This window comes from Adiantum capillus-veneris, chromosome 17, assembly GCF_014529385.1.
Source record: "Adiantum capillus-veneris isolate H3 chromosome 17, ASM1452938v2, whole genome shotgun sequence".
Taxonomy (NCBI): domain Eukaryota; kingdom Viridiplantae; phylum Streptophyta; class Polypodiopsida; order Polypodiales; family Pteridaceae; genus Adiantum; species Adiantum capillus-veneris.
In genome coordinates this window covers 89,722,600-89,750,026 of record NC_140947.1, presented here as the reverse complement: position 1 = coordinate 89,750,026, position 27,427 = coordinate 89,722,600, and the positions used below count along the sequence as shown (strand labels likewise).

At 44.3% G+C, this 27,427-nt stretch overlaps 1 protein-coding gene across 1 annotated transcript in view; it reads left to right on the top strand.

Moving 5' to 3' along the window:
* Positions 1 to 24,246, top strand: part of LOC147437680 (mRNA splicing factor, thioredoxin-like U5 snRNP) — a 33,424-nt gene extending 9,178 nt beyond the window's left edge. The window contains exons 2-4 of the mRNA XM_086487177.1: positions 5,614 to 5,771; positions 5,851 to 5,917; positions 23,768 to 24,246. Of these exons, the coding sequence (XP_086343303.1) occupies positions 5,614 to 5,771; positions 5,851 to 5,917; positions 23,768 to 23,866 (324 nt within the window). The 3' untranslated portion in view covers positions 23,867 to 24,246. The remainder of the gene's footprint in view (positions 1 to 5,613; positions 5,772 to 5,850; positions 5,918 to 23,767) is intronic.
* The last annotated feature ends 3,181 nt before the right edge of the window (positions 24,247 to 27,427 follow it).

The window sequence follows — 27,427 nt, the reverse complement described above, 5'->3', positions numbered from 1 at the left end:
AATATTTTTGATCGTTTAGAGAGTGCTGCAATTTTCAGCAGGATAGACCTTAAGAGTGGGTACCACAGATTCGTGTAAGGCCAGAGGATGTGCACAAGACTGCGTTTAGAACGACATTTGGTCTTTATGAGTTTCTAGTGATGCCGTTTGGGCTAACAAATGCTCCTGCCACGTTCAATAGAATGATGGACCGGATTTTCCGCTCGCATCAACAGTTTGTTGGGACGTTCTTCGATGACATGATAGTCTATTCGAAGAATGAAGAGGAGCATAGGCGTCACTTGACCATTGTGTTCGAAGAGTTGCGCAGTCACAGGTTACTTGTCAATCCTAAGAAAAGTGAATTCTTCTTGGAAGAGATCCATTTTCTTGGCCACATAGTCTCAAAGGATGGTGTCAGAATGGATCCCGCAAAGGTTGAAGCTATTTAGACATGGCCAGACTTGAAGACTGTGCACGATGTCAGGCAATTCAAGCGAGGCCTTCGGAGGGGGGGGGGGGGGGGGGGGGGGGCGTGAGGATAAGGGGTTGGAGAGGCGAGGGCAGCGAGCAAGAGGGGGGCAGCGGGCGGGGCTCGTGGACAGACAACGCGCAGGCAGGGGGCAGCGTGCAAGGGCGAAGGCGAAGGGGAGCTATGGCGAGGTGGAGCAGGAGCAGGCGGGGGGGGAGGGGAGCGCGCAGGAGCAACAACGAGCCAGCTTCTCATGTACAAAATTCCCTTTTAAAAAATCTGGGACAAGTCTAGGATTAAGTTTTTAAGATGTCTTATCCTTTTTTTTTTTTTTTTGCTTAAAGTTGAGTACTTGTTTTAAGCCAAGTAAGTTGCGTCAACTTATTTTACACATGCCTTTTTAGAAACATTTTTAAGTTAATAATGTTTTGTTTTATCTAATTTTGTTTCGTAGCAAACAAAGTGATTTAGTTTGTTTGTTTGTTTGTTTTTGTTTTTCTTTTCTTTTCGTGTGTCCCTTGCTTTTATAGTTTTATGAGTGCTTTATTCCCTCTTATAATTCGTGAGTTCAGACTATTCTGAACTTATGAAGGTATATTGTTATGCTGCCGAAATTTGGCCAAAACAGGTGGTATCTAATTGGATATAGGTAAAGAATTCCCAGGACTCTACTTTGTAATTTACCCTCTCAAAGTATAAAGAAACACCGAAAGGGGCGCCAATTTTGGGGCCTATAAGTTGTCGGCATCTGCTCGGGGCACTTAAGTGTGAATCCCCATTGCAGGTTCCTTCTGCAAAGTACTGTGTGTGTGTGTGTGTGTGTGTCTAAAGTAAAGTAAAGAATTTCGGGTGAAAGCCAAAGCCTACCGCTCCACGGGCCGGTTTCACAGACTCTATGTCCAGATGCTCTGAGAAGTGGGAGGCTTGCCCACACTTATAAAGAGATTACAAGGAATGCCAAAAGCAGAGCCCCAAAAGCTGTAAATAAAAAGCCTTCTAAAAATAAAGCTATCTCTCTCTCTCTTGCTTGTTGCGTAGAATAAAGCAAGTCCAAGGCTGATGTTGTCTGCCGTAAACATCGCCGCAAAAAGCGGATTTCCGTACAGCAGTGCCGTAAGCTGGCTTTTCCGCTTTTCCCTCCGCAAAACGTGGAGGTGATTCCAGGGGTGCTGACCGTACGGCAGTACCACGTCATCATTTGAGCGTGTCTGTCGGGACTATTCCATGCTAAAGGGAAGGTGTGTGTGTGTGTGTACTGGGCAGCCACGTCACCAGTTTGTGACATACCTCCCTCTTAAAAGCATTGTGATCGCCCTCAATTACGCCTGCAAAACAGACAGAAGCCATAAACTGTCGTAGCAGAAATTGCCTATTAGTACCGACGCACTAGGAACACACATCTAGCACATGTACCAATCAAGAGTCACATCACACGACATCACAGGACATCACTTGACATCACAGGACAAACCACATTCAACATTCGTTCGGATCTCAGACCATGATTTATCGGCAACGCAATTAGCAATCGCATCTAGATCCACTCAGGACCTCATAGATGCCCGATTGACTAATCCCTATTGCAACCATGTCTATCGAGATCATTCGGATCAAAATGCTGCAATCATTTCGTCTATCGGTTCCTGCACTTAAACAAGTCAAGAACAAATCAGTATCATATTATCGCGAATTCTAGTTCATAAAGTCATACAGCAGAATACTGTCATATCACAATATCCGTGAAACTCAAAGAGACATCAGTGACTTAAATATCAAAAATCGAGGCAATCTGTTGACAAACGAGCGGAGCAACTCCCCTCTTGTGCATACCCACTTCACCAAATTCTGCCCAAGCTGAGTTCGGGGTTCCATTTGGAATAGACTATGCTAAACCAAAAGCTTCAAGGTAAAGATTCACAATCTGAGGAGTATCTGCTAGGTCCTCCTCCTCCATCCACTTCTCATCCAATGCATGATAGTTCTTGAATTTAACCAAGATGTCTTAATGTGCCAATATCTGTTCGGGAACAAGGATCTCATTGTTTTCTTCCACTTCGAGTTGCTCATCAGGCTCCCCATCTTCAGGCACATCGCCTTTAAAAGGCTTCAAGAGACTCACATGAAAAGCATTGTGAATCCTCCAAGTGTCGGGCAACTTCAGTCTGGATCTGATACAAAGTCAGAGTAACAAAATAACAACAGTACAAAACAAAGATATATACTATGGGATCCTAGACTGGTCGATGTGAACTAAGCAAAAAATGGGCGGCTTGTTGGGATAGGTGAATCACAGGAGATCTAGCATCGATCGTTTGTGGATCTCATCAATCTCCTCCATCATTAGTAGTCTGACCGGGCGTTGTGCATGCCTGGCTAGAGTGCTCCGAATCTTCTGACGTAGCCTCCGTCAATGCTGTGTGGTCCTCCGTAGTCGTGGGCGCCTTTATTTCCCCAGTTCAGTCGCTCGGTCGATCAGTGTGCCTTTGGTGTGAGACGAGGGGGAGCTCTGCTGTGGGAGTGGCTCTTGTGGCTGTCCCGTGTTTGCTCTGAAGAAGTCTGTGATCCGTCTTTGAGACTGGCTAGCCTCGCCACTGATCAGGCTATCTCTGTGTCTGCGCAGCTCGAGCAAGAACAAACCCAGGCATCTCTGATCCTCGCATCCCATGACTCTTGAGAGTGGTCCAAAACCCTCTCTGAACAAGCAATGGAAGCGGCCTCGTATGTCGTAGTAGACGGGGCAGCGGCATGTGTAGTGCATCTCTGTCTCAGGCTCCATGTTACACAAGGGGCATGTCCTGGCCTTTGCTGGTACTCCGCTGTATCTCCCAGTCTCAATCCGCAGCTGGTGAGAAGATGTGCGTAACTGGCCAATAGCACATCGTATCCCATGAGACAAGTGGGTGTTCATGTATCTGGGTCTTGTCACAAAACCATCCTCCGTAAGCTGGAGAAGGTGGTCTCTGTAGAAAGCCATCTTCGTGCCCAATTCTTGTGCTGGCTGAGAGAGAGAGAGAGAGAGAGAGAGAGAGAGAGAGAGAGAGAGAGACAGAGAGAGAGAGAGAGAGAGAGAGAGAGAGAGAGAGAGAGAGAGAGAGAGAGAGAGAGAGAGACAATAGCACATCGTATCCCATGAGACAAGTGGGTGTTCATGTATCTGGGTCTTGTCACAAAACCATCCTCCGTAAGCTGGAGAAGGTGGTCTCTGGAGAAAGCCATCTTCGTGCCCAATTCTTGTGCTGGCTGAGAGAGAGAGAGAGAGAGAGAGAGAGAGAGAGAGAGAGAGAGAGAGAGAGAGAGAGAGAGAGAGAGAGAGAGAGAGAGAGAGAGAGAGAGAGAGAGAGAGAGAGAGAAATGAAATGTTATATTAATGTCTTCAAAAGGCCAAAATGACCTATGAGACCAATCAGTTACAAAATAGTGAATCTAATACCATGTCTGGGTACAAAAGAACTAGAAGTGGAACAAAATACTACTACTACTACTACAATCTAAAACTACGTGGGTGTAGCAGCTGATACAATAGGTACCCGGTAAACTGGATGTAACAGTGTGTGAAACAAAGATGGAAGAAATGGTGAGGATCCATCCTCATCTGCACTCTGGATGTCGAGAGAGTATGGCTCGAATCTTCTGTTGTAGTCTCCGTCGATGCTGTGTAGCTCCTCTCCTCAGTCCCGGTCATCTGTATCTCTGTAGCTCCAATGCTCGGTCGATGAGAGTGCCAGTAGTGGTCGAATGAGTGTGGGACGAGCTCTGCAGTGGTGGCTGCTCCTCTGGCTGTCCCATATCAGAAATCTGTAATGTGTCTCTGGGACTGCCTCTCTCTAGCTCTCCCCAGTAAAGTGTCTCTACACCTGTGTAACTCAAGTAGATATAGTCCAAGACATCTCTGATCCTCATAACTCATGACCCTAGATAGAGGACCAAAACCCTCTCTGAATAAGCAGTGGAAACGCCCCCGTATCTCATAGAACACTGTGCAATGACATATGTAGTGCAACTCTGTCTGGCATAATCGGCATATCCTGCTGTCTGCTGGTATCCCTCTGAATCTACCAGTCTCAATCTCGAGCTGATGTGAGGATGTGCGTATCTGACCAATGGCACAACGCAAACCATGAGACATATGTGTGTCCATGTAGCTGGGTCGAATCACAAACCCATCTCCTGTGAGGTGGAGAAGATGCTCTCTATAGAAAGCCATCTTCGTGCTCAACTCCTGAGGCGGCTCTATCCATGTCCTCCTGGTGTCGAGCTGGATCAGGTCCTGACGAATGAGTCTAGTGATCTCCACCCGTGTAAGAGACTGCGAGGGTGCCTGAAGAGAATACTGGAAAGGGGGCAACCTGTCCATGGTGAAGCCATGCGTCTGAAACCATGAAGTCATCTGTGCATACCAACATGAAGTGTCCCCCTGTAGATCTAAATGTCTGGAAGACTCAAGGGCCAGTCTAGCATATCTGTCTCTAGTAGTATCCCATAGGCTGTGCACAAAGGACACTGATCTGGTAAGCGCCTCAATCTCCATGGGGGGGGCAGCTAGCTCTGCTTGAATGATCGCGTGAGGTACGGAGGCCTTGGCTCTAATCAATCGGGAGATCATAGATACCAAGGGCCTCTCCATACGTCTCCAACCATCCTGGCCTACAGAAGGTCCCCATACCTGTACCCCATACATCATAGCTGAGGCTACTAAAGTATCGAAGAGCCATAACTTTGTCCGAGGTTCCTGGAACTGAACCTGCGAACACATCCTCTCCAAGCCTCCCAAGGCCGCATAAGCTCTGGTCAGTCTAGTCTCTACTGCTCTCCCCAAAGAAAACCTCGGCCCAGTGAAGACTATCCCAAGGTAAGTGTATGCATCTGTATACTCCACAATCTCTTGACCATATGTGAAGGTCGGTGCCGATCTCCTGATCCACTGCGGTGTGGTGTTAAACACCATGACCTTGGTTTTACCAAGGTTTACAGACAATCCACTATCCTCTGCAAAACTGTGTAATGCATCCAACTGTCGCTGCATACCCTCTGGTGAGAGAGAGAGAGAGAGAGAGAGAGAGAGAGAGAGAGAGAGAGAGAGAGAGAGAGAGAGAGAGAGAGAGAGAGAGAGAGAGAGAGATTATTTTCATGATTTTTAACACTCACATCCTCCTTTTGAGCAGCTCGCAAAGTCAGCAAGGGAGGTGTCCAAATTTGCTTCCATTGCAGTAGCGGATGTTGATGCTGAAGCTATTCAAGTATACGTTAAATATTTTGACATAACAGTGATTCCGGCAACTATTTTCTTCTTCAATGCTCAACATATGAAAATGGACTCTGGGTAGGGTGATAAATGTAATGATGGTACAAGCTGTGTTCTAGAGTTACCTTCTCATAGATTGGATGGCGCATCTTTGCAGCTCTCCTGATCATACGAAGTGGATAGGAGCCTTTCACACTAAGCAGGATTTTATCGATGTATTAGAGGTAGGCTTTTGTGTGTGTGTGAAGTTTGAGTGCACATTAAAGTTTTTCGAAGGCTGAATTTTGCCAATCTCACCAGAGCTGAAAGGATGAAAGTGCAGTTAGTCTTTTTAAAGGCTGAAGGTGTGGTTAGGGTACATGTAATTTTACAGGGTAAAGACATCCATCAATCATTTTATGTTTCTTTTTCAGCAGCATGTTGCATTTAGCATACCAACATTTCCAAGGTGGTTTAGGCATAATACAGCATAATAGGGCCGATGGTAAGCATTAAACTCAAAGAAAGGAAATTGTATGCTGCCATTAGCTAAGAATCAGGTTCCCCTTAGGCTGTACAAATATCTAGAGCGTGGGAGTATGTAGACGTATGACTAGGGGAATGACATCCTTCCTTGCTCTGAATTACCCATTATAAATCTCTCTACAAATTTCCAAGAGAGATGGAAAAGGAAAAACGCTTCTCTTTATTCCTGGGAGAATCGTGTCATGGGCATTACAATACCATATTTCCATATGGATGCAAGTGCTAACGACATTCCAAACAAGAGAAAACGCTTTTGAACCTCCAAGCTCTTTGTATCTTCTCTCTAGTCCTTCAAGTGTCCACTTTCTCTCTTATTGGATCGCAATCGACTCCAAGCAAGGAATCAACAATCTTTGTAAGCACATAGGACGAGTGTCATCAAGTGATGACATGTTAAGACTCGTAGATAGATAGAATGTAGTAGGCTGGAGGAACTGTTGTAGGTTAAAGGCAACGGCCAGCATGGATGGTATGAGAGGTCTGTTGATTCGGCTGCTTAGGTGCTGATGAAACAGTATTGTTGACGCTGCATACCTACACAACCAGGTAGGGACGTAGGCAAAGAAGCATTTTGTGTGGCCTAAAAGCATGATGTAGACCTTCAAACTCGCCACTCGGATTGTGTGTCGTTTTTTTATCTCTTGTCTCTAACGGTGTGGTTTTCAAGGTCACCACTTGTCTTTGCCTAGGACCAGTTGGTTTACAAGTCCATTGCAAGATATTCAATATCCTCTAATGCAAAGATGTTGCACCTATGGTCTTCAAGAAACTCTTTGAGTTTGGAGACTAATCAAGGGTTGAGGTATGTCCAAGAGGACATGCAGAAGTGTGAACGAGTTGCAGAGTTTGAGCAGATTCTCATGCATTGTATGTTGGTTGGTGCATTGGTTGAGCGTGCCACGGGCAAGTTCATGACGATAGTTCGCATCTAAGTTCAACAATGAATTTCTTCAGCTGATAATAAGGAGACAAAGACACGGCCTAGGTTGATTGATCGAAATCTCGCATGCGAGTGGTGGCGAAGGTGGTGGATCATCCGGCGGCGAAGGCGGTGGGCCCGAGGGAACCTAAAAAGCAGCCACTATGTGTACATGCTGTAGGTAGTAGCTTTTTTGCATGCATGATTTGAGTCTTTTTGGCACGATTTGAGAGAGAGAGAAATGAAATGAAATGATATATTAACGTCTACAAAAGGCCAAAATGACCTATGAGACCAACTGATCACAATGATGAGTCTAGTACCAAGTCTGGGTACAAACAAAGAAAACTACAAACAAAGAACTGAGATAGGTGTGCTACCGACCCCTATGGGTGGCTGGTAGGCTAAGCAATGGTATCATGCCAAAAAGGTACAAAATGGGGATAAGTGTCACCATGGTATAATAAAGCAATAGCATGGAGCCTATCCTGGTCGACACTCTGGGTGTTGTGCTAGAATCCTGTGGATCCTCTGCCGCAATCTCCGCCGGTGCTGCGTGGCTCCCCTCCTCAGTCGCGGTCGTCTCGATCTCCCCAACTCTATAGCTCGGTCAATGAGAGTACCGCTGGTGTGTGTATGGGTGGGAACCGAGCTCTGTGATGTTGGTGTCCCCTCTGCTTCTGTTGTACTCAGACTGAAGAAATCTGAGATGCGTCTTTGGGACTGTCTCTGTCTTTGCCCTCTCAATAGAGCGTCTCTATGTCTTTGTATCTCAAGTAGAAATAATCCGAGACACCTTTGATCCTGATATCTCATGACTCTATCTAACGAGTCAAAACCATCTCTGAATAAACAATGAAAGCGTCCCCGTATCTCATAGTAGACTGTGCAGTGACATATGTAGTGAAACTCTGTCTCTGGCTCTGCATGGCATAACTGACAAATCCTACTGTCTGCTGGTATGCCTCTGAATCTACCTGTCTCAATCCCAAGCTGGTGTGAAGATGTGCGAATCTGGCCTATGGCACATCGTAACACAAGAGATAGATGTGTGTCCATGTAGCTGGGCCGTGTGACAAATCCATCCGTCGTGAGTTGGAGAAGATGCTCTCTATAGAAAGCCCTCTTTGTACCCAACTCCCGTGATGGCTCTATCCATGTCCTCTTGTTATCAAGCTGGATAAGATCCTGCCGAATGAGTCTAGCACTCTCCATCCGTGTAAGAGCCAAAGATGGTGCATCAAGAGAATACTGGAAAGGGGGCAGCCTGTCCATGCTGAAACCATGCCTCTGAAACCATGAGCTCATCTGTGCATACCAACATGATGTATCTCCTTGCAATGCCAGCTGTCTGGATGACTCAAGAGCAAGCCTAGCATACCTGTCCCTGGTGGTGTCCCATGTTAAGCGCGCGGTGGTGTGTGCAAGTGAAAGAGCACGCGAGGAAGTGCAGTGTGTGTGCAAAGAGGGTGGTGAAAGCCAGCAGGAGAGGAAGCGCTAGCAGAACGATGAGGGAGAGAGAGGGCTCACGTTTTTGGGGAAAACTCAATAAGTGAGTTTTGGGTTTTCCCACTTTTATTATAAGTGACCTTTAAAACATGTGTCCAGGTTCAATATGAACATGGACAAAGTATAAAAATGTACAAAAAGGGGTTATTTAGGTCTTTAACCCAACAACCTCCCACTTAAAGGCATAAATGATGCCTTTAAGTTAACCAACTCCCACTAGCTATATGCAATGCTCATGTTGAGCCTTAGCAAGACTCTTGGTGAGAACATCTGCAGGGTTATCCTGTGTTTGAATCTTAGTCAAGGTGACTAGACCATCCTCCAATATCTGTCGTATGAAGTGGTATCGCACATCAATGTGCTTTGTCCGTGCATGAAACATGGCATTCTTGGCCAAATAGACAGCACTTTGGCTATCACATCCCAAGACAGGAGTACTAGCAGGCATACCAAGCTCTTTGACAAGTCTGCCCAACCATATGGCCTCTTTAGAAGCCTCAGTGGCTGAAATATATTCAGCCTCAGTAGTACTCAATGCCACAATTTTCTGCAGTCGTGAACACCAAGAGACAGCACCACCAACAATAGCAAACACATAGCCACTAGTGGACTTCCTGGTATCCAAGTCACCTGCCATATCTGCATCACAATAGCCCTGCAACTTCAGGTCACTTTTGCCATAGCATATACACCTAGATTGTGTATCTGACAAGTATCTCTGAATGCATTTCACAGCTTCCCAATGTGCTTTGCCGGGATTGGACATGTATCTACTAACAACTCCCAACGCATGGGCAATGTCAGGACGAGTGGCAACCATAGCATACATAAGAGAACCACAAGCTGATGCATAAGGGATTCCCTTCATAGCATTCATTGCCACGTCATCCTTTGGGCAATCGGCTTTGCTAAGTTTTGTGTGTGGAGGTAAAGGTACTCCAAGTGACTTAGCTTCAGCCATGTTAAACCTGTCAAGTACTTTAGCAATGTACTTTTCTTGAGATAAGAAGAGCAATTTCAGTTTTCTATCTCTCTTGATTCTCATGCCCAAGATGTGCTCAGCATCACCTAAATCCTTCATTGCAAAAGCTGAATGAGCTGACGTTTAAGAGCATCAATGGTAGACTTATGCTTCCCAACAATCAACATATCATCTACATATAGCACAAGGATTATAGGACTTCCATCATTATCCTTCTTTGTATACAAACAATGGTCTGAATAGCTGCGTTTAAATCTTTGAGACAGCATAAAAGTATCAAACTTTTTGTACCACTGACGTGATGACTGCCTCAAACCATACAGTGCCCTTCTTAGTTTGCATACAAGTTCCTTTCTATCAGGAACTACAAAACCCTCAGGTTGCTTCATGTAGATATCTTCATCAATGTCACCATGAAGAAAAGCTGTTTTTACATCCATTTGATTCAATTCTAAGTCAAGCACTGCAGCGAGAGCAAAAAAGACACGCAATGTCGTAAGCTTTACAACAGGAGAAAAGATCTCTTGAAAGTCAATCCCCTCTTTCTGTGCATACCCTTTGGCAACTAACCTTGCTTTATACTTGGGCTTTCCATCAACACATTTGACCTTGTAAACCCATTTGCTAGGAAGAGCCTTTCTTCCTTTGGGCAATGGCACAAGATCCCAAGTATTGTTTGCATGCAAAGATTTGATTTCCTCTTGCATCGCAAGCTCCCACTTACTGCTTAACTCACATGATTTTACCTCTTTATATGTAAGAGGCTCTCCCTCATCTGTCAACATAATATGATGCAAAGAGGGGTCAAAGCGCTGTATCAACCTTCTGACACGAGTAGACCTGCGTACCCAATGATCTACATTCTCAGGCACAGGTTCTACATCAGGAGGCAACTCATTTTCAGCATGCTCATGCTGCTGAAAATCATTTTCAGCCATGACAGGTGGCTGTCCATCCTCATTTGGAGCATCTAAATCATGTCCTACCTCTTCTGGCTCAAGGTTAACCAGCTGATTATCAATTTCAGCTTGCGGTAATGCATCCTGAGGCTCTTTTTCAACATCAATAGGTGGCAAGAGAGGCTGAAATTTGACCGATTTCTTGTCAATTTCATAAGATGTAGCATTTTTCAGCAATTTAGCCTCATTGAACACTACATCTCGGCTGCGTACAACCCTCTTAAACTGAGGCAACCATATCCTGTAGCCCATTTCACCCTCTTCCCCATAACCTAGGAAGAGTCCTTGGATGGACTTGGCATCTAGCTTTGTCCTCAAGTCATTACGAACATGGACAAAAGCCTCGCAGCCAAACACTCTCAAATGATCATAAGAGGCAGGTTTGCTAGACCAAACCTCCTCTGGAATGTCATTTTTCAGCGTACTGTTAGGAGAGCGATTGCATACATGAATGCAGTTTTCAAAGCCTCTCCCCAAAACCCATGAGGGAGATTAGCCGTGGACAACATGCAACGCACTCTCTCACATAAAGTACGGTTATACCTCTCAGCCACACCATTAGAAGATGGATTATAAGGGGCTGTCAACTCCCTTTTAATCCCATATTCTTCGCAATAACGCTGAAATTCACGTGTACTCCCCCCCATTGTCAGATCTCAGACATTTAAGCTTACTACCCTTTTGCGTGCTCACAAAAGCATGAAACCTCTTAAATGCATTAAATGTCTCGCTCTTATTCTTTAACAAATATGCCCAGCCTTTCCTAGTGCAATCATCAATGAATGTAACAAAGTATAATGCACCACCAAAAGACTTAACAGGCATTGAACATACATCGGAGTGAATTAAATCAAGAGCATTAGCTTTGCGTGAGACACCAGAATAATAAGAAGACTTCTTTTGTTTACCATACAAACAGTCATAACAAAAATCTAACTTGGTGCCCTTTACATCAACCCTCTTCAAAGAGGAGAGCACATCAAGTACCTTCTGGCTCATATGGCCAAGTCTTTTGTGCCACAACTCCATGTGAGAAGCAACTTCGGCCACTGCAAGAAACTTGCCAGGCAAAGCTTTGCCATGTAAATAGTACAATGTACCACTCTTGCATCCCTTGACAATGAGCATTGATCCCTTAAGCAACTTCTATGAACCCCCCGCAAAAATGGTTGTATAACCCTGCGCATCCATCTGGCCAACAGACAATAGACTCTTCTTGATGCCTCGTACATACCTTACATCTTTAAGCATAAACTCTTGGCCACCATTGTTTAATGCCAAGCGCACAATGCCCATTCCTTCAATGTCACAAGCATGGTTATCCCCAAGGTAAACCTTGCCATACTTGCCTGCATGATAAGAAGCAAAACACTCCACAGATGGAGTCACATGAAATGAGGCACCCGAGTCTACTATCCAAGACTGTGTAAGGCCATCATTTGCACTTAGCAATGCATCAATGACATCTCTACGTGAGATAAGCATGTCTTCTGCATTTGCTACAACAAAATCTGAGGGGCATGAAGTTGCAACCAAGATCTCCTCACTGTCGGATAACTCTATGATAACCACACTAGAGGATACATTGACAGTCTCCGAATCCTTGGAGGAGGTACCTGTTGATTTTTCCCCTTTCTTATCCTCTGTCTTCTTCTTCTCCTGTGATTCCTTCTTTTTTTCTTGCTCTTTCTTGAAATACCTGCAATCTGGCTTCTTATGGCCTTTTTTGCCACACTGGTAACAAGTCACATCCTTATCCCTAGACTTGCTTTTACTCCAGTTTTGAGTCTTGGTACCTGTATTTTGCTTCTGACTTCTGCCTCTCGCATTGTAAGCAGAACTGCCACCTTCCCCACCACTAGATTTGCGTCTAATTTCCTCATTTAAGATGGAGCCTCGCACTCCATCATATGTGAGGTTGGGGCTATTACTCAAAGAAACCACAAGCGTTTCCCAAGAGTCTGGCAAAGTTATCAACAAAAATATGGCTTTCAACTTGTCATCAAAAGGTTGAAGCCCAGTATCCTGTAGCTGACTCATAACACTGGTGAAAGCACTTAAGTGCTCAGAAGCCGACTTGGCTTCGTCAAGCATCATGTTCACCAGTTTGCGCATCAAATGCACCTGATTCACAGGGGTGGCATTCTCATAAGTGGCCTTCAACTTATGCCAAATTGCATGTGCACTGTCCAAGCCCTTTATGTCCACCAGAATGTCATCGGTCACAGCCATTTTGATGTAGGCCTTTGCCCTCTTGTTGAGCTTGGCCCAATCCTCATCTGGCATATCCTCAGGCTTTACAGCCAAAAGAGCGTCCTCACAATCCTTGAGGAACAAAATCCCCTGCATCCTGTCCTGCCGTAGGTCGAAACCTGTACCGTCAAATCGCTTGATTTCCATCAAGCTCTTGGTATCAGACGACGAGGAAGTAGAGGCCATTTGCACGGATAAAAATGCAGCAGAAAGTGTCTACACAAAATCTGAAAATTTTTAGTGATCACAATGTACCGCACGTTGCATACAATGTGCTGAAAATTTCAGCAATTAACAAGTATCCCCAATGCGTACTTGCATAAACCCACAAAAGGCGTACATAAACCTCAATTTGTGTACATAAAAACAATCCAATTCTGAATTTTTTGCAAATTTACTGTTTTGGCTCATCAATTTGTATCAAATGGACCTATTTTGAGTGGGAAAAGCAAGGGGCATTCACGGGGATCGATTTAGAACACCTGCGTTTTGCTGTTTTGACCTGTAATTTTCTGTTTTTTACCTGTTTTGACCTAATTTCAGCCTGTTTTAGGCTGTTTTGGTAACCCTAATCACCCTAGGTGACACCAGAAGCAAGGGGCTTCGCCATGAAAGCGGAAATTTGACGCAAGAGAAGCCTTTCGCCTGCTGTCCAGCCACCTTCGCAAAGCTTCTGAAACCCTAATCTGGCTCTGATACCAGTTGTTGAGCACGCAGCGGTGTGTGCAAGTGAAAGAGCACGCGAGGAAGTGCAGTGTGCAGAGAGGGGTGGCGAAAGCCAGCAGGAGAGGAAGCGCTAGCAGAACGATGAGGGAGAGAGAAAGGGCTCACGTTTTTGGGGAAAACTCAATAAGTGAGTTTTGGGTTTTCGCACTTTTATTATAAGTGACCTTTAAAAAATGTGTCCAGGTTCAATATGAACCTGGACAAAGTATAAAAATGTAGAAAAAGGGGTTATTTAGGCCTTTAACCCAACAGTCCTATAAGTTGTGTACAAATGATACTGATCTGGTGAGTGCCTCAACCTCCATAGTTGGGGCAGCCAGCTCCGCTCGTATGACGTCATGTGGAACTGAGGCCTTGGCTCTAATCAGCCTAGAGATCATAAGTATCAAGGGTCTCTCCATATTACTCCATCCAGCACTGTCAACAGACGGTCCCCAAACCTGAACCCCGTAGTGCATAACTGGAGCGACCAAAGTGTCGAAGAGCCAGAGCTTTGTTCGAGGTTCCTGGAACTGAACCTGCGAACAAATCCTCTCCAAACCGCCTAGTGCTGCATAGGCACGAGTCAATCTAGTGTCTGCTGCCCCTTTTAGTGTGAACCTCGGTCCACTAAAGACCACCCCAAGATATGTGTATGCATCAGTATACTCCATACTGTCCTGCCCATATGTGAATGTAGGTGCTGATCTCCTAACCCACTGTGGCGTGGTATTAAATACCATGACCTTGGTTTTACCAAGGTTGACAGACAATCCACTATCCGTTGCAAAACTATGCAATGCATCCAAATGTCTCTGCATACCCTCTGGTGAGTCTGATATCAACACGATATCGTCAGCATACAATAACAGAGGGATCCATGTCCCCGCAAGCTGAGCACCTCTATCTCCTCCTCTGTCAATATAATCAGAGACCTCATCAACATACATACCAAATAAAGTAGAGGACAATGGGCATCCCTGTTTCACTCCGATAGTGGAGTGAACTATGTCAGATATCCCCTCTGGTGTGCGTACATGACCCATCACTGAACTGTACAATGCCATAATCCCCCATATCAGCTCTGCCAATTCCATAAGTCCGTCTACCATGTGCTCGACCCTCCTCAATGATAGCTCTGAGTGTAAAGACATGATCTAGTGTGGAGAAACCCCTCCTGAAACCAGCCTGCCCAGGTGCCTGTATGCCCATAATCTCTGCTCAACTGCTCAACCTATGTTCAAGGATGGATGTATATAACCGTGCCAATGTGTGTCCTACCATGATAATACGGTAATTCCCCGGCAATGTGGGGTCTCCTGTGTATAAGGATGCTGCATACTGCCCCCATATCTCTGTAGAAGTAATCACTGGTGGGGGAGACTGCCCATGGAATAGACGCCAAGCCTCTCCTGAATCTCTACTAAGGAAGAGCTGATATAAATCTTGCTCCATCTGGACCAAGAAAGCTCGGTTCTTCCGTCGCACTAGTCGTCGTGTAGCAATACGAGACTGTCTATAGGTGATCACTCCCAATGCAAGCTCCCGCAGTATTTGAGCTCTCCTCTGTCGACACTCCTCATCATACCAGCTGTTATGAGGCATGTGTCCAGAACGACGTCTCTGACTAGGCTGAGTGTGTGGGTATGCCTCTGTCGCTGCCCCATGCAATGTCACTGTCAGCATAGATGTCATCTCCTCCACTGTGTATACTGGCTCTGATGTGCATAAAAGCCTACGTATCTCCTCTGCATAGACTGAGTCAGTCTCTGGTGTAAAAGTATAGCGTGGATGTCTACCACCTCGTGAGGCCTAAGATGTATTGTACTCAAAGGAGACTGATATGTCAAAAGTGCATGATCTAATGCAATCCCAACAGGCCTGGGCCCCACTGTGAAATCCTGAATGTGAGAGATAAAGCTTGGATGTGTCAGAACATAGTCTACAGTACTGGACCCATGTCTGTGTGGAAAACAAGTAAAACCTGTAGAAGATGGAAAAGTCCGTAAGCCATTCAGTATGGCTAAACTGTGAGTAGTCGTCATCTCCCTCATGTATCTCCCATACTGCGTATGCTCTTTGTCGTGTGAGCATCTCTCAAGCCCCATCTCCTCTGGCTCTAGCTCTCTGAGCATCTCCTCTGAGGTGTCATAGAAAACTGTCTGTGAGCTGTCTGTACGGGCATTGAAATCTCCCAAAAGTATGATGTCTCCATCCCTGGAGAACTCCCAGATATCATCATCAAGTACAAAATAAGGAGACTGTCCTTTGGGTGAAGCATATACTGAAGTGCTGGGAGGAAAATAGAGAGAGAGAGAGAGAGAGAGAGAGAGAGAGAGAGAGAGAGAGAGAGAGAGAGAGAGAGAGATGAGGGAGGGATGGATGAATGGATGATGAAATGAATGTTATATTAACGTCTTTAACAGGCCAAAATGACCTATGAGACCAATCTGTTACAAAATGGTGAATCTAATCCCATGTCTGGTGACAAATGAACTAGAACAAAGATGCTACTACTAGAATCCATCCTTATGTGCACTCTGGATGTCGAGAGAGTATGGCTCGAATCCTCTGTTGTAGTCTCCGTCGATGCTGTGTAGCCCCTCTCCTCAATCATGGCCATTTGGATCTCCGTAGCTCTAGTGTTCGGTTGATGAGAGTGCCGGTAGTGGTCAAATGAGTGTGGGCCAAGCTTTGCAGTGATGGCTGCTCCTCTTGTTGTCCCATATCTAGTGAAAAAAATCTGTAATATGTCTCAGGGAGCGTCTCTCTCTATCTCTCCCTAGTAAAGTGTCTCTACATCTATGTAACTCAAGTAGATATAGCCCAAGACATCTCTGATCCTCATAATTCATGACCCTAGAGAAAGGACCGAAACCCTCTCTGGATAAGCAGTCGAAACGGCCCCGTATCTCATACAACACTGTGCAATGACGTATGTAATGTAGTTGTCACAAACTGGTGACATGGCAGGAAGCCCCCGGACACACTCACTGTTGACGTGGCAGCAGATCTTGTAAAACGTGCCAACAAGCTGATGTGGCAGGTCGTACGAAGCTCCGCAATTTGCGTTGATTCGCTGATGTGGCATTTTACGGATTTCCGTAAATCACGCTGGCTGAATTTGCTGCTGTTGGGACAATTGCTTTTGAGTTAAATGCTTTTGGGGCTTTGCTTTTGGGCATCCCTTGTACTTATAAATAAGTGGGCAAGGCCTCACTTCTCAGAGCATCTGGACGCAGAGTCTGAGAGTGAGCAGTTACCTACTCGCTTGTACTTTGAACACAGATTAATATAAAAAGAAATACCGAAAGGGGCGCCATTCTTTGGGGCCAATACCTCTGGGCACGGAACTACGCCGAGCCGTGTCATCATTGTGAATTGTTTTGAAGTGAATCTTTGTTGTGTTGCAGTAGAATCTTGACTTGGGGTGTCCAAGTTTGTTACAGTGGTATTAGAGCACATAAAGATTCTTCTTCTACGGAGGATCCGATCCTTTTTGCAGCGCACACAGCTTTTGGGAAAGAATCTTCGTGCCCTGATCTCGGACTTATTAGCCACTCCCACCCTTCATACATCACCCATCAGGCGCGCTCCCGTCTTCATCGTTCTGTCTTACTGCGCATAAAACCACAAAGAATCCCAGATTACACATGGGTTCTCGTGGAGAATCTGACAGAGATGGCACCTCTCAGTGGGAAGGCAAAGAAAAGCTGAAAATCCGGCCCGGAACTGAAGAAAAGAATGAAGATTAGGGCAAATATTTTTTTTCGAACAAGTTTGCCAGAACGGAGTACAAAGGTCAATTGCAGATTGGCACATGTGTGGTTAAGTACTCCAGATACCCGAGATTGGCGAGACACCTGAAGAATTACCCGAAAGACACAAAAAGGCAGCAGATCGACACCGTTGCGATTTGAAAATTAAAGGAAGACGATTGGGTCCTCTTATGTTTTGAGAAGCCACGCGTGAGAAAGAAAAACGGAAAGGAGCGGCTTTTTCCAAAGCTTAGCATGAGATACTATGGACCTTTCCAGATAAAAGAAAAGATAAATGAAGTTGCCCGATACTTGGAGAATTGACAATGCTTTTCATGTGAGTCTCTTGAAGCGTTTAAGGCGATGTGTCCGATGATGGGGAGCCAAATGAGCAACCCGAAGTGGAGGAAATCAAGGAGATACTCGTTCCAGAACAGATATTGACACATAAAGATAGAAAGATTAAAGGTAAAGTGATTAGGTGGATCTTGGTTAAATTCAAGAACTATCCTGCATTGGATGCGAAGTGGATGGAGGAGGAGGACCTAGCAGATACTCCTCAGATTGCGGAACTTTACCTTGAAGCATTCGGTTTAGCATAGTCTACTTTGATAGAACCCCGATTTCAGCATGGGTGAATCTAGTGCAACGGGCTTGCACAAGAGGGGAGTCACTCCGCTCCTTTGTCAACAGATTACCCTGATTTTTGATATAGAGTCATTGATGTGCCTTTGGGTTTCAGGGATACTGCTGGGCTGAGAGTATTCTGCTGTATGACTTTATGAACTGGAATTCCCAAAAAATGATAATGATTGATTTGTGCTTGACTTGTTTGAGTGTAGGAACTGAAAGACGAAATGAGTGTAGTATTTCGGTCTCATAAATCTCTATAGGCATGATTGCAATATCGATTAGTTAATCGGGCATTTGTGAGGTTTCGACTGGATCTAGATGCGATTACTAAATACGTTGCCGATTAATCGTGGTTCTAGATTTGGAATGAATTTGAATGTGATTTGTCATGTGATGTCATTGATATCGGATGATGTAACTGTTGATTGGTACATGTGCTAGATGTGTTGTGCCTAGTGCGTCGGTACTAACAGTCAGTGTCTGCTAAGACAGTTTATGGCCTCTGTCTGTTTTGTCGGCGTAATCGAGGGCGATTACAATTCTTTCAAGAGGGGGGTATGTCACAAACTGGTGACGTGGCAGCAGGCCCCCTGTACACACACTGTTGACGTGGCAGTAGATCTCGTAAAACACGTGCCGATAGCTTACGTGGCAGGTCGTACAGAGCTCCGCAATTTCCGTTGATTCGCTGACGTAGCATTCCTTACGGATTTTTGTAAGTTGTGCTGGCTGAATTTGCTGGCAGCATTTGGGACAATTGCTTTTGAGTTAAATGCTTTTGGGGCTCTGCTTTTGGGCATCCCTTGTACTTATAAATAAGTGGGCAAGGCCTCACTTCTCCAAGCATCTGGACGCAGAGTCTGAGAGTGAGATCTTGCCTACTCCCTTGTACTTTGAACACAGATTAATATAAAAAGAAATACATATAGGGGCGCCAGTCTTTGGGGCCAATACCTTGGGGCAGGAAACTACGCCGGGTCATGTCATCATTGTGAACTGTTTTGAAGTGAACCTTTGTTGTGTCACGGTAGAATCTTGACTTGGGGTGTCCAAGTTTGTTACAGTAGCTCTGTCTCTGGCTCTAGCTGGCATAAGCGGCATATCCTGCTGTTTGTTGGTATCCCTCTGAATCTACCAGTCTCAATCTCCAAATAAAGTGAGGATGTGCGTATATGACCAATGGCTCACCGCAAACCATGAGACATGTGTGTCCATATAGTTGGGTCGAATCACAAACCCATCTCTTGTGAAGTGGAGAAGATGCTCTCTATAGAAAGCCATCTTCGTGCCCAACTCCTGTGGCGGCTCTATCCATGTCCTCCCGGTATCCAGCTGGATCAGGTTCTAACGAATGAGTCTAGTAATCTCCACCCGTGTAAGAGACATAGAAGGTGCCTGAAGAGAGTACTGGAAAGGGGGCAGCCTGTCCATGGTGAAGCCATGCGTCTGAAACCCTGATGTCAGAGAGAGAGAGAGAGAGGTTTTGAGAGAGAGAGAGAGAGTGAAACCGGCTGTAGGGCGGTAGACTTTAGCTTTCACCTGATCTTCACTTGAACTTTACGACATAAAAAACTTCACGAATAAGTCTGCGAGACTGGAATTACAGTTCAAAGTTCAAAACAAACCACGGCTTGGCATCTAGAGTTCTCCCAAGCAGACAGCGACACCGTGTTGGCCCCAAAGACTGGCACCCCTTTCGGTATTTCTTTATACTTATTACACTTGAGAAAAACCTGTAAACTTCTACAAGTTGTCGCACTTTTATCGGGCTGAAATTCCCCTACTCTAACCCAATTTCGGCAGCATAACCACAGTAGAAGTCTCCACGGACAAAATCCCAAGTAAACAATGACTTTCCACGCACTTTACAAAACTTGGCGAGAAATTACAGCACGCTGAAAACTCTATTTTTGGCTTCCAATTTGCGCCAAAACGCCTGTTCGGTGATTTTCTAGCTTCCCCTAAGATCCTGGGACCTGTAGGCATCAAAATTGGCCAAAACCCTAAACCTTCAAAAAATTACAGCATGCTGTAATTCTCTGTTTTGCGCTCTGATTCATGTGCCGAACACTTTTGTGAGTAGCCCTTGAGCTCCCCAACTTGTAGGGTCACTTGCCCTTTGAATCAGACGAGATTCTTCGTGGGAAATCTCTCTAAATTGTCCTGTACAAGCACCCGAGGCTTTCCCCAGGCTCCCCTCGCATTACCTTGCCGTTTGCGAAACCCTAAACCTGCAAAAAAAACACAGCAGGCTGTAATTTTCTGTTTCGCATCATTTTGAGCGGAGCAAGCACGTCTACGCGTCTCAGAAGCTCCCGCACGCAATGGGACAGCTCCCCTGTAAATCGGACGAGTTCGTTTTCGCATTCCATCGTGTTGGCACTGTGCATACTTGAAGGGGATTAGCAATTAGCTAATCCGGTTCCTGTACATAAGGCTCTTGCCTTAGCAAACGCGCTTAAAACCCCCAGAAGTGTGCATGGTCATCTGAGAAGCCCAACTAGTGGGGCATTACCATATGTGCAAAGGAAGGAGAGAGAGAGAGAGAGAGAGAGAGAGAGAGAGAGAGAGAGAGAGAGAGAGAGAGAGAGAGAGAGAGAGAGAGAGAGAGCAAATCATCGCGCTACATGAGACAAGGGAGAAGGGCAAGTTTTTAATTAAAGCTGTCATCACTGGCACCCACTACTCACCCACACTGTGTAGCACAATTTTGATGCCGCCGTACCCTCTTGGATAAGGCCTCTGGAAGGTGTGTGTTGGCTTGCATGCAGCTCCCCTACTGCCAAGTGTCCATTTGACTCCTTTTCATTTAATTTCCTAGTACCCACCAACTTATAAAGTCTTGGCGAGGGGCCTAAATGACTTTGAATTGAGCCTAGCCAACCTTTTACTTCTCGGATTTCAGTATCGATTGGCCCGACCATCTCGTGGCGACCTACCCTTCTTGGCTATGGGTGAAACTCTCGGCGAATGGCCGTTTCACACTAGCCATGCAATGTCTGGGCATTTGTGATTTCAACAAGAGCGTCCCAAAATTAAATAAAAATCAAGGGAAAGAAACCAACAAATATATATAGTGGTTGTCACAATCTTGTGACATATATAATATCCCCCTCTTAAAATCGCAAATGTCCTCGATTGCATGCCATAGATGATTTAGTGTTCTTAGCACCCTGTTATCATCACATGTATCCTCAAGAAAGATTATGAAACATGTATAGAATTGATTCGTGAAGTTCCTTTGTGTCGTAAAGTTCAAAGTAAAGATCGGGTGAAAGCTAAAGTCTACCGCCATACGGGCCAGTTTCATGGTTTCGTCACCGGGACAGAATCACTTTTTCCTTAAGAAGTGAGCCTTGGTTGGGTTTTGGCGATGACACAAAGCCCAGGAACTTAGAATTACACTATGGCTGACAGGACGAATGACACCAGGTAAGAGGGTTCCTCTTCATAGGACAGACAAAAAGTTCCTACAATGTTCGAGGTTGGCGAGAGTTCACAGCCACCATTGTCTGTACCTTTTGTTGATGTGAATGCTCCACAAGTTTGAGGGTTTATGACTAGGCAATTGAATGAGGATGCGTTCAGGACACAGTTGCTTGCTGTTGTGAATGTGTTTTCTGGGTTGGTGCAAAATCCTAGGTTTATGGAATATCTCCAAGCGCCACCAATGTCATAGCAGACAAGGCAACTTTCTCATGCAGGAGAGCTTGTTGAAGCTCAAGTCTGGTCCCTTATGTGTCCTAGTAGGGCAGGGAGCACTCGCATGTTGCGGAGTCAATTGGGCTCCAAGGCAAATTCCTTTTATCCTCGAACGGGTGGTTAGGATGCCAGTTCCACAAGCTTTACCAGTTCAGCTAGCCATCTTTCGGAGTCCAAATGTTAGTTTTAATGGACACGGAACCAATTTCCACGCTGTGCATCAGATTTTTCCACCACCCACGGTATATCCTGGGTATTTCGGGGGTGGATTAAGTGTTTCAGATCATGGCTGGTTATGCGCTTGGAAACCAACAATATATGCCAAAACCAGTCTTTGGGGGTATGCAAGGTATGACGCCAAACCCCATGTATGGTAAAATTGGCATCCAACAAGGGTTTCAATGCAATAGAAGTGTACATCGTTCAACAAAAGTATAAAGGTCTAATTAAGTCATTTGTGCACATATTTGACAGTTTTTCTTGCGGATGCATGCAATGATAAAAGGGTGCTTACCACACTAAATCATCTATGGCATGTACAGTCACCAAATGTATTGCAATATTACCTTGAAGCCCCCAACTCAGGTCACTTCAGTAGAGCAAGGGTCAAAGGACTTAACATGTGCTCAAAAGAGGGGTGATGATAGAGCTAGCACTTCACATGTACGTAAGGATTCAGTGCAATAGAAGTGTACATTGTTTGACAAAAGTATGAAAACAAACCACGGCTTGGCATCTAGAGTGCTCCCAAGCAGACAGTGACACCATGTTGGCTCCAAAGACTAGCGCCCCTTTCGGTTTTTCTTTATTCTTATTACTCTTGAGAAAAACCTGTAAACTTCTACAAGTTGTCCCACTTTTATCAGGCTGAAATTCCCCTACTCTAACCTGATTTCGGCAACATAACCACAGTAGAAGTCTCCACGGAAAAAATCCCAAGTTAACAGTGACTTTCCACGCACTTTAGAGCACTTTTAAGTTACTTAGGTTAGAAATCCACCTTTGAAACAGTTAGCAGATCCAAGAAGTGTGTCCGCTTTGAGGATGACCCCAGTTCATCTTCGTCTTGAGACAACTTTGAGAGTTCCTCTTCCTCCGACTCCAACGAGGAGGACGAAAAGCATCGGAAGCACAGAAAGACTCGGAAGAGCAAGAATGGTCGGGACAAAGGATCCAAGAAGAGCAGATCCTCAAAAGGATCTTGGAACCACCGAAATTATTTTGATAGTTTTGACGAGGATACATCGTCCTCAGACAATTTTGAATGGGATGAGTCAATGTTTGGAAAAAGTAGAGACGAGGTTACAGATTGAGTCAGTTTGACCATCTTGAACAGAAGGGTGGGAGGACCAAGGATTTCAAAGAGGGTGGGCAAGCACTTCAATTTGACACCTTTTTCGCGCTACAAAGACACCCACAAAGCTCTTGCTTTCATCCACCAACAATTCGACATTGTTTTCTCGGGAGGGCGCTTTTTTGAACACTCTAAACGCATGGAGTGCTCCCATCGTTGTCCATCATTTGCTGCATCATCAGCTGCGTTTCAGCCCCGCTTAATGCGTGAGATTGGTTGCGTTTTTGCAGCCAGATCTGCGTTTTCACAGCCAGCCATCAGCCCTTCATTCCTGTCACATTGGGAGCGCAATTCAGCGCTAGATCCACCCCTTGGTGGCCATTTGCAAGGAATCCAAAGGTGCATCAAATCAGCCCCGGAGGTACTTCAGTTTGAAGAGTTACTGTGGTGACATTCCCCATTCGAGTCAGTAGAGTCTGCGTTTGAGGTATTTTATGTGTGTACATTCCATTTACTCAATCAAAAGCAAAAATCACATTGGCAACGGTGTGGGAGGCCCTTGATAGGGTTGGTTGGGACCCCACGGGGTCTCTCTCTCTCTCTCTCTCTCTCTCTCTCAGGAACCATCATTCGTGCCAAGTAGCACACATTCAAGCAAGGAAGAAGTAAAGATTTGTGAAGTGTAAAGTCTAGAACTTGTCACCATTTTGATTCTGCTGCACCTGACATTATGAGACCACAATGAGAGAGAGAGAGAGAGAGAGAGAGAGAGAGAGAGAGAGATTGCACTCCAATTCTGAACTGCATCTATGGTCTTATTTTGCTTTGTTTTCAGACAATTTTTAGAGGAGCAATGAAAGGGAAAATGATTGTTTCTTCTCCAATTCCACCTGAGAGAGTGCCTAAATTTCAGCTTCTTTACAAGGGAATTTGAGAGAAATTAGGATGTGCATAATGACTTGTGATGGGAATGGCCGCATCTCCGAAGGAGCTCCTTAACTCACATGTATGATTAACTGATTGCCACTTGCACTCGTGGCAATACAGAGACCCAGTTATCGTGTTAAAAAGCCTCTGGTGCTCAGCATGCACTTGTACTACAAATTAAATAACAAGTCACGACTGCTAAGGAAGCTCAAACAAGAGAACAGTTGATGGACTTTGAAAGTTGGTCATTGTTCTTTTTGCATTTTTGTTGTTGAAATTGGAATGGCATACAATTGACAGTAAGACCAAACAGTACTATGTATTTGTTTGCCTTAATTTGCATGAAAGCTCACCCATAGTGAATAGTATTTAATTGTTTGGGGGCAATTTTGTCTTTGTAACATTCATGCAATTATGATGTGCCTTCGATGAAGATGCAACCGATGGATGTATATGTTAGGAGATGTCAGAGAATTTCCTTGAAAACCAACAAATAGTCTTGGTCACTCATTGTATATTTATGGGCATTTTGTGGTATCACAACTCTGTGATGATCAGCTTTTGTACATTTTATGCCCTTGAGATGTTTATTTTAGAAGACTTTTTCTTGGGAAAAAAATGTGTGTGTGTGTGTGTACATACTACATTTACCCATGTTAGTAACAACTCGTTAAACTTGTATAGCATCATTAGGTCGTTTAAGTTGCCAATCATTCACAATGAATGCTTTCAAAGGAGCTTGTGAAGTGTCCTTTACTAGGACATGGACCTTAACACCTTGATATGTTAACAAGATGGTATTTCAAGGTTCAATGAGTGTCATTGGCTAAGTAAGCTCTTTGTTTTTTTTACTATTAAATTTAGTTGTGACCGTGATTGATTGTTGAAGAACATAGACCAAATTGTTGTATCTATGTAGGTCATATTTACAAACAATGTACCTGGACCATAATGTTTTTTTTGAAACGTTCATATTTTGAACCTGGTATCTCCTTATTTTTTAGTGCGTAAGGAGTTGTAGGATGCTTGGGTGCCATAACTTGCACATCTAGATCCATAAACCTAAGTCAATTAGGACTACATTTTCCAATCTGAGATGCAATTACTGTATGCAAACAATACATGGGAGCTTGTTCCTTTGCCCAATTCTAAAAATTCTCATAGTTATTTAAATCAATAGTTATGTCAAAAGAGTGATTATAATGAAAGTATCAACCTTAAGACATGATTGTCTCTCTTGATGATAGAGAAAAAAAAACACAATGTGATGCTTTATCAGGAGCAATGAAGTTAATAGCCAAGCACAATTTACTCTTAGACGAGGGGAACGACCATGAAAGGGTTAATGTTGATGAGCACCGTGTGGGGAGAACTTTGCAGCAAAGTAGTAGAAACGATGGAGAATATTCCTGCATGCACACTCATTTTTGTTACATTTTGGGTTGACTAGCCGCTTTGCCAAAAAGCAACAAAAGAGAGTGCATATATCATGCACCCACTTGCCTAAAAATAGGTCGTTAGAAAGGATCCTTGCATGATTTTGGGCAAGCTCCATTCACCCCGTCTTTGCTTAGTGATTACATAAGAGGCGTAAAGTGCTTATGATGAATTTAAATATCTCTCTTTTCTAATGTGTTGCTTCTACATGTAAATACCACCTTAATCATCGTGGTAGTTGAAGTTTAGGCTTCTCCTCTACAGAAATCTCAATCTCTAGCCATAGCGGGATGGAAAATCATAATGGTTGCCTTGTTTATAGGAGGTTGTGCTTGGTAGATGAGGTTTATATTATGGAATACTAAGACTTCATAAGCTACATTGTCTCTAATGATTCTTCACAAACATGCAATTGGATAAGCATGCTTCTTTAAGAACATTCATTTTCGAGATTTTGGGGGAGGGGGTAAGGGTCCATAAAATCTTATCATTTCGTCCCCGCCCCCCTCTCTCTCTCTCTTTCACACACACACACACACACACACACACACACACACACACACACACACACACACACACACACACACACACACACACATTTTCATGTTTTTTTCATTGAATGATATCTAGCTATGGTCGAGCAACTTGTGACCATCTTTACTTGCTAAAAGAGATTAAAGAGAGCGCATTTTTATCAAAGCAAGATGGTTTTCTCCTATTTTTTGAGGATGGATCAACGTAAAGAAGCACCATCAATGATACCTAACCGGAATAAGGAAACTAAGTATCTTGGGGCTTGCCCGACACCATGGGAATTGGTGATTCTGTGATACACCCTATTGAGGCAAATCAACATTTCGGTATGTTGAACTTTGATGTGTCTTTGAGGGAGGTGAAACTAGTAATGATACTACTATGCCTACCTTTCTAGTCTAATTGACTAGTGTAATGTTTGCCATGGGTATGGGTATCCAATGTACTTTTTCTTGAATCGGAAGAATTCTAAACATTGTAATAGCATGAAAAATAATATGATTTGGCTAGAGGCTAAAATTAATGACATAAAGCTCTTGAATGGAAAGTACACGCAATTGGCTATTTTGTGCACAAATTGCAAGAAGCACATGGGGAGAATCTCCAATGGACTACTTTGCTAACCAATTGCAACAAACTTCCAAACATTTTTGCAGGCTCCATTGATTGTTAGCCAAGAAGCTTACACAAATCAAATCTCCTTGGATTTAAAGGGATTCTCTGTTAAGGAGGGGATGCAATTCCTCTTGAGAGTTCCTTGAATCTCCAAAAAGGAGCAAACGTTAACTTGCAACCAATTATGTAGGCTCCATTTGATTGCTCTTGTAGGTCCAAATCAAGCTCCTTCCGACCAAGAAGCTCACAAAATAAAAGAGAAAGCTCCTTGGATTTATGGGGGTCGCTTCAAGGGAGGGAATGAAATTCCTCATGAGAGTCTCTTGAATTTCCATGAAGAGTAGACAATAACCTTCTACTACTAGAAGAAGACAAACCCATCAAGACTCACAAACAATTGCATCCATGCAATATAGAAATATCTCTCCAAACGGTAACACAAAACTATGTTTGAAATGAATCTTCCTTAAATAAGCATACCATAAAGAGAAGCATGAGGATCTTATAGAGAGCTCAGATCAAAGTTTATCTCTAAGAAAACATCCGTAATAATCTCTAAATTTCTTTACAAGAGAAAAAACTCCAATTCAAGATGTGTGCACACGCACGTGTGGATGTGCATGTGCCTATGCACATCTCTCTCTCTCTCTCTGTCTCTCTCTCTCTCTCTCTCTCTCTCTCTCTCTCTCTCTCTCTCTCTCTCTCTCTCATGTCATCTATAACATCAGAACCATGGAGCACCTATGGTATGCACGGACAGGTGAATAGAGCACAATGTATATGCAGAGCTCCAGAAAGAAATTTTGCATCGCTACTTAAGGGGATTTAGGAATTTAGTCAAGTGGTTTGTGCATGGCCACTTTTATCCCTAGGTAAATCCCCATGTAAGAGACTTCTGGATGGTCATCCATTTGAGTTAGTCCCCAATTGGTTTGTTGTTTTTGAACACTCAAATGATGGAGGCATCTTATATTGTCAGACT